Source organism: Metopolophium dirhodum, chromosome 3 (assembly GCF_019925205.1).
Source record: "Metopolophium dirhodum isolate CAU chromosome 3, ASM1992520v1, whole genome shotgun sequence".
Taxonomy (NCBI): domain Eukaryota; kingdom Metazoa; phylum Arthropoda; class Insecta; order Hemiptera; family Aphididae; genus Metopolophium; species Metopolophium dirhodum.
In genome coordinates this window covers 31,875,809-31,884,123 of record NC_083562.1, presented here as the reverse complement: position 1 = coordinate 31,884,123, position 8,315 = coordinate 31,875,809, and the positions used below count along the sequence as shown (strand labels likewise).

The window sequence follows — 8,315 nt, the reverse complement described above, 5'->3', positions numbered from 1 at the left end:
AACTATAATTTATAATGGTAAATAAATTACTATTAATAGACATGTCCCATTTACACTCGGACATGCGTCAGAGTCACTTACACAACCCAGCCTCGTCTAACCCAGACCTAAATACGACGCCTCTTTAATACAATTATTGGTGAAGTCAATGTATTCGTGACTCTTTTGGGAATTACCTATATTGGTTTTTTGGCAGACATTTCTTGATATTCTGCTCTTTTACTTATGCGCATGTATTAAAAAAAAAAAAATTGAATATATATACATTTGCAGTTGATAATGTTCTGATTCCCGATGAGGCGGTGGAAAATCACGGATTTTTTCATTTCAATATAATATATATAATACTAATGAGCATATTATACTGCAGCAGTAAGCAATCTAGATATAGTTTATTATCTGTTTCTATAATATGTGCCGACGGAAAACATCGTGATTATTAACCACTTGACCGCGTATACCGTGGTAAATCTAGGAAAAGAAAGTCCCGTCTAGGAAAAATGTCACAGATGAAATTAAATAATTATAATAAACATCCCGAGCTGACTGATCAATAACTAACGCACCTTATGCAGCCAAAACTATGAAACTCTTTCGAGTACACGTACATTGTACACGACAATATATTATATTATACAGCTGTACACGACGACAAAAGGCAGTTTATATTGTTGAAAACTATAGAAAATTGAAATTTGCGCGGTACTAGGAAAGGATTTTCCTAAATTTGCATTTCAAAGAAGTGCAGCTGACACAGGGATTTTTTGCGGCTCGCGAAAAACGAATATTTTTTTATTGTTTATACCTGAGATTACAGACAATAAAATAGTCATTATATGATTGGATATAATTTTAAACTTGTATTTTATAATTGGTCAAAACAATCAAATTTGAAATTACTACCTATATGTTAACAGAATCTGTATAGTTTAAATTTGACAGTGTAATTTACGGCCAATATTTAATTTGTCAAGGGCAACGGCGTGCCGTGCAACATCAGCTATGATAATATATAGCTTATACTTTATACTAATTACTAAATTAGAAACATTCATATTTTAAATTATTTATGTAGTTTGTTAAAAACTAATGGTATGGTAAAAATTACAGTCATTGGTATATTAAATTAAAATTAAAACTACTTAATCACACCTCTTTTTATATTAAGACTTACGGATGTTGAAACATCTGATTACCGATTTATTCTTTTGTGTTTGTAAACATATATACATTTTGTAATCGTTTTTCTATATACGATAGCAGATTGCCCTAGCTTTTTTTGCTCCAATATTTTACTTGTTTCGGTACCTACACAGTCCAGTGGCGCAACCAAGGGGGTGGGGGGTCCCCTGTTCCAGATCCCCCTCCTTGGGACATACCTATAATATTATGTGTGGGTAGTATACCACCCGAATAGTACGAAAAACGTTTCGTAACGTTCTAACAAGTATGGAGGACCCCCCTTGAAAAAATTCTGGTTGCGCCACCCCAACCCTATACTACAACATATGTATACATACATATATTATTCATTATGTTCTAAATAAAATTCTGGATCCACCTCGCGCCCCTCGAACCCTCCCCAGGCGAGGGACTACGCCGCGGGGTCACCGACACGGAATCGAGTGTTTGATTTTATGAAAAAATTTAGTCACAAAGTAAAACGTATAATATATTATGATTATTATATTATATACCATTAGGTGCGATTTGAGCGGTTTCGTTTCTGCAGCAATGGTTTTGCACGGTGTCAGCAACTATATCGGTAGTCGGTACCTGCAATACACGTACGGTGCCTGTTAATCTGTATAATATTTTATATACATATTATACTCACGCACACACTGGCCACTATACTATATACAAATGATAATATGTAAGATGATACACAATATACAGTCACGGTAATGTACAATTATTTAGCGGTACGCTGGATCGAGTGAAAATCATCATTTTTTCGCAAGAAACGCAAAAAAAAAAAAACAAAATATCAGCTAATTTCTGTAAATTTATCATTTTTCACTCACAATGATTTAAGATAAGAAAATAATATATTATAATATACGAAATCGAATGCTTTGATGGGTAGCAAAAACTATGCCGAACATTTTTTTTTCCATTCTATCGTCACTCGTCCGTCGTCTGTCGTGTCGTGTAGCTTTTGTATTAATATATGTTATGATTGGCCGTTATATATAACTTGTAATCACGGTACATCATTCGCTGACCATCATTATCTCCACCAGGAATATTTTCTTCAGAATTCGAGGCGAGTATAGGCGCAAATAACGTTTGTGATTCCCCCAATCCGAGCGGGGGGGGGGGGGGGGAATTACGTCAGACGATGTGTAACTGTAATCCTGCGCGGGATTTATAAAATAAATTACACATTATTACTATTCAGTCGTCTTGTCCACGCGCCGACCAATAATATTTATAATAATAAACGACAATCGTTTGATGATGTTCGCGTGATTCCGTCCACCGATGACTGCAACCCGTCCACACCCGGTAAGCGGTATCGTGGTAAAATAATAATACGTGTATAATGGTTATTTGAGTACCTCACAGCTATAGACGCAGTGTATACGCGGTGCTGTTTGATGTAAATTGTACGCGACCACCTGTATAGACGCGCGGCAGACGCCTACTCAAAACTAACAAGCTGGCATTTGAACCTTTTCCCCATATAGTTATTTGATAATAATGTCGTCGTCCAACGGCGGCGTAAGTGTACTGACAATATTATTATTGTTACGTGATATTTATTTATTTTTTATCAGCGTTTCCAAGTATTCGAGTATAACTGCTGCAGTATCCAAATAGTGTTGAAAAAATATGTATCATCAGTGTTAATACGTTTTATTTTAAACACTCATTATTGGAGGCTGTGAACCTAGACCCAAAAACTGGTACCTACCTAACCTGTTTAACGTTAACGTAGGTAATTTAGTTGTTTTTTGGACTTTTTGTGATCATTTTGTGAATAGTGATCACTGATAATATAGATTAGACAATAACTTATAAGTCGACAATCAGTCTTGCAGCATACTCGTCCTATCATTTGTTTCATCGAGGAATCATTTTTCGAGACTATTATTATGCAATACATTATATATACATGTATAATGTGGGCGCTTAGCTCCCTGAACTAGTTGTTCCGATGCTGAGGACACTATATGTAGAGGATTTACATAACTATTCAACAGTTGCACGATATTACGGGAGAATGGAAGATTTCATGTAATATGCATGTACGCCGGCAAAGAGTATTGTTCGTGCGATACAAATAAAATAAAACAATTATTATGGTGTTATAAAATATATGTTTTAATTTATTTTTCGTATTTTTTATACAATAAATATCTCTTTTTAAAACACGTAAGTTATACAGACGAAAAAAAAACATATAATAAAATAAAAATAAATGAAGTGAACATATTATATTATCGGTATACACTTTATATTAATACTTAACGATAAAGTACGGGGAAGTGTGTGAGGAGGGAAGGAAGAATTGGGGACGATCGCTCGATGACGATCAAAATAGGGACATTTCGATTTGGTTTGTGTAGCTGTATTGAGCGCAGTGCCATAACTGGCCTGTCTGCTCGCGAGAATATTACAATTAATATAATATTATAAAACTAATTTTAATAATAATAATAATAATAAAAATAATAATAATAATAATAATAATAATAATAATAATAATAATAATAATAATAATAATATTTATAAATACATTATAGGGCCGTCCTACATTCGTCAGGCCGTTTAATCGAATAAAAGACGAAAAAAAAAAATAATAATTTAGCCGATCATTAAAATAATAGGTAATGAATTTAATTATTTTATTAATAATAATAATTTTTTGTACCTCGAAATAAAGAAGATGACAAAATCATATGGCTCATCGTATACATATTATATAATATAACTTCTAGGTAATAATATGATGACAATATAATTGCGATGCTACTAATAATTGTAATAATAGTAATAATAATAATATTACTATAATGAAAATAGCGTCACTGCTATTGTAGTCAAATAAGGGATGGGGCAGCAGCAGGGAGTACGACAAAAACAAGATAACTCAAATGATAGTCATTGAACCACACCCCTTTGCATTGACTATAATATTGTGACGTAAAATAATTCAACTTAACTATTTTAAAACGGAAGAAGTTAAAATAATGGTTATACATATAGTTATCGTTCACGTGTTGAATCTTAATATGGTATTATACGTATATTATAATAATATCCTTACTAGAGATTGGTGCTTACTTAATAACTATATAATAATTTTCTTTTCATATAAATTGTTCTATACGCGTTTTTGGAGATCAAGAACATGACGTGTAAATAATTTGGCTACTTTTTGACTCGAATAATAATTTATTTTACTGAATGACTAAAGAAAATATAAAGAATAATTAATACTTAGTAATAATAAAACAAAACTAATTTTACGAATAATATTATTATTATAATATATGAATAGCCCACGTTCAAGAGATCTATAAAATTTCCACTACATTTAAATTGTTATAACAAAATTTAACTAAGTCTGTGAATAAATTCGTATCATATTTTTGTTATGATTAATAATTATTAAATATCTTCAACGGGGAAAAAATATCAATCAATGAAAAAAAAAAATATTATATACAAATCAGGTATTTTTTTGGATTTTTTTTTTTAATGAAACAACGTTTTCCATATTGTTTATATACATATAAATATGAGAGATCATACATAAAATAACTAATAATTAAATAAAATAAACAATAAGGGATGTAAAACTTAAAACACTAAAGATAGAAGAATAATGTTATCATATTGATAATAATCACTTAACCCTATGAAGCTAAAATATAAGCTCCTGCAGACATATTATAATAATATCTAAAACTATTTATCACATTTTCTTTTAAAAATATAACTAATTATATAATGATATTATAACCTACGTATGTAATAATAATAATAATATTTAATTAACAAAATAAGATAGCAGACCTCGCTTGTGGTGGTGGCCACAAAGATCGCTAAAGGCGAAAAAAAAAGGGTAATAATGTTATATCATAATAAAACCAAAGATGAAAAATTCATTTATTACAATAAGATTGTTGAATAAAAGAAAAAAACAAGTAAAAATAATAAAAAAATTAATATTTTTTTTTGGAAAGGGGGGAAATAAATAAATTAAAATTAAAAAAGAGGAAAAATTATATAACACACCTACAGCGGAACGTTATAGTAATAATAATGTATAATTTATCATGTCATATGAGGTAGAAACAAAACAAAATTTATATTATCTTACAATAATTATGTGGCGACAAATGGAGAACCCGACTTACCATCCACACCAGCCAACCTTTGCGGTGAGTGGATCTCGGGGGAAAAATGTCAAAAAAATAAAAATGTCATCGTCATAAGTCTGTTAACGGTGCGGGCGGACGGACGCACGCGAGAATCGCGTTCCTTATTTACTTGCATTCGTCGCCGCGCAGACGTCATGTAACGCACGCATACATGTAACGTCGTGGTTGCGGGACGTGTCACCGCACTACCGACGACCGCCGCCGTGCAAGCCGCAATCCTGCACGCGGTACGGCTTCTTGACGGGCGGTTCAGACGCGGGATTGTTGTTCTCCGACTTTTCCGGCGTGACCGCGGCCGTCGTACTGGCCACCAGCGCGTCGATGAGCGACACGTGTTCGTCCACTTCAGCCGCGGTGCACGCCAACAGCACGCACAGCTCGGCGGCCACCTCGGCGGCCGCTGACGGGTCAATGCCGCGGATGGCCGACAGCATACACGACGCCGCCATCACCGACGGTTTTTTCTCTATGAAATCGGGTTCTGCGGAAACAACAAACAAAACAAGACGGTTAACGATGGTTCAATGTAATGTATATTATATTTGGCACGTAATTGTTGTTATATAATAATATAATGTATTAATAATAATAATAATAAATTGTAACTTGTAAGTACTGTACAGGGTGTCTCAGCAAAACGGTTAAATATGTAATAATAATCTTCAAAGGAAAAAGATTGATTAAATATAATATTTACATAATGTATTTATTGAAAACAACGTATATTTATACATTAAGTCATAATCCTAACATAACTACTTTTTGTAAAACGTCTAAATAACGGAAGCTGCACATTGTGAACTGACACACTAATCCATGAATACTAGAAGTTTTTATTTTAAATTCCAAAAGACATATAGTCAGGTTTTAGAAAACGCATGTTTAATCAGAACGGCGGTCCTTGGCAGGAAAGGGCCGAAAATACATTTTTAGATAGTACCTACATAACTAGGGTTACCAAACGTCCTTTTTTACGAGGATTCGTCCTCTATTCATTAACGTCCTCGTTTGTCAGGGCTCTATTCAAAAAAAATCAAAATGTCCTGTTTTTTACACGTTATGTTTTAACAAATTAGTTGCTATTCGCAGATATACAATCAAAAGCTAACTGAATGTTTTCAAAAATTCATTACAAAAATACAACAGGAGTCAACTAAAATATAATTTTGATTACTATGTATACATTATGTAGACGGCGTCATCGCGTCATCGATATAGTTGCATTAATAAATTATAATATAGTCGTTTATAAATTATAATATTACACTGTAATTATTATTACTATAATTTATTATGCAGTCAGTTAATTATATTGTAGTAACAGTACTGCAGCAATATAGCCTAAACGCCAAAACACCTGTACACAGTGCGTGACCGGCGGGGGTGTCTGCATGGGGGAATTTGCTCGAAATCCGTATAAACATTGTCTGTCATGCTGTATATTAACGCACGTGGTCAACGACGATTTTTGAAATGCGTTTTTTCTTTTTCACAATAATATTATGCTTAGCTGCAGGCAAATGTTTCGGTTTTTTCGGCCAGCACCGTAACGAGCAGCTGCACCGTGGCTAAAATATAGCACAGACCGGGTGCGACTACTCGACAGCCACAAACGTTTTCTAATTTTTTACTAGATGTTATAAATATACATTTTGGGAATGTGTAGATATAATATATATTGAATTCGTATTATATAATAATATATATATTATATATATGCACTATACTCAGACTGATACATATGGTGATGTTACATATTATATGTAATATAATATTGGTAATTTTCCATTGACTATCGGATATGACATCACTCAAGGGTGCACTATTGCAGTTATAGATTATTTACGAAATATATATTGTACATAGTCGCATATACATTATGTTATAGGCCGAACCCGGACGGCCATAGCTCGTTTTGTCGTTTATAATATTATAATTTATATTATTATTTAGGTAAATATCATGTAAATATCATTGTATTGTATTATTATGTATAGACGAAACACAAAGCGCGAAGACGTCCCATTTTTGATACTTATATTATAATATAAGTAAAATATAATAATAAAAAAAAGTGAATAAATACAATATAAGAATACGACGAAGAAACACACCGTTAAAAAATATACATATTTTATTCGTCGAACTCGACACCACTATACACAGATATAACGATGGGCGAATAATAGTATCGAAGAATTATAGTTTAAAAATCAAATTTCATTAGTGTGTGAGCATCGAGGTACCTGTATAATAATGTACTCTCGTTACTGCCTCCGACGAAAAAGGGTTGGTATTGTTGTTTTTTTATAGTTCCCAGACACATATATAAATATCAATAGACCAAAAATAATAATAAAGAAGGGTATTGGGATTGGGAGGACGTACCTATACTATGCACGATTATTGTAAACGGTGTGCATAATATTATTAATATATATGTGTAGAAACTAGAAAGGGACCCGTTTACAGATGTCTCCTCCGCGGGTCACACGACGGTGCGCGATCGCGACACCCTGCGCCCCACCATCCCACCATAGCCGTCATCACTATACAGCGCAATACTATCTATGGTTACTAGAATATGTTTACTACATCATACTTAAACTTAACCACGAACACCACCCTTATAGTACATTGTATATACAAGAACACGGGATAAGACCGAAGTTTTCGTCAAATTTCGTGGGAATCATGGTGAAGAGCTTATATAAACGATGGTCAGCATAATTATAATATAATATATTAACATGAAAATGACAGACGTAAAATACATTTGAGCAGTGACCACAGAGTAGAATGGGGTTAGAGCTTTATAAAAATTAAAGTCGATTCATAAAACTGATTCCTATCTTGAGTAGGATGTAGTCGATATTAGGGGTACTACGAGCTCAATGACAGTTTCAACGGGCAAATTGA

The 8,315-nt window shown here is 33.0% G+C and overlaps 1 protein-coding gene across 1 annotated transcript in view; it reads right to left on the bottom strand.

Annotated features, from left to right (window-relative positions):
- Positions 1 to 3,303: 3,303 nt before the first annotated feature.
- The window catches only part of LOC132941668 (G1/S-specific cyclin-D2-like), a 44,764-nt gene continuing 39,752 nt past the window's right edge, over positions 3,304 to 8,315 (bottom strand). The window contains exon 4 of the mRNA XM_061009811.1: positions 3,304 to 5,877. Within this exon, the coding sequence (XP_060865794.1) occupies positions 5,582 to 5,877 (296 nt within the window). The 3' untranslated portion in view covers positions 3,304 to 5,581. The remainder of the gene's footprint in view (positions 5,878 to 8,315) is intronic.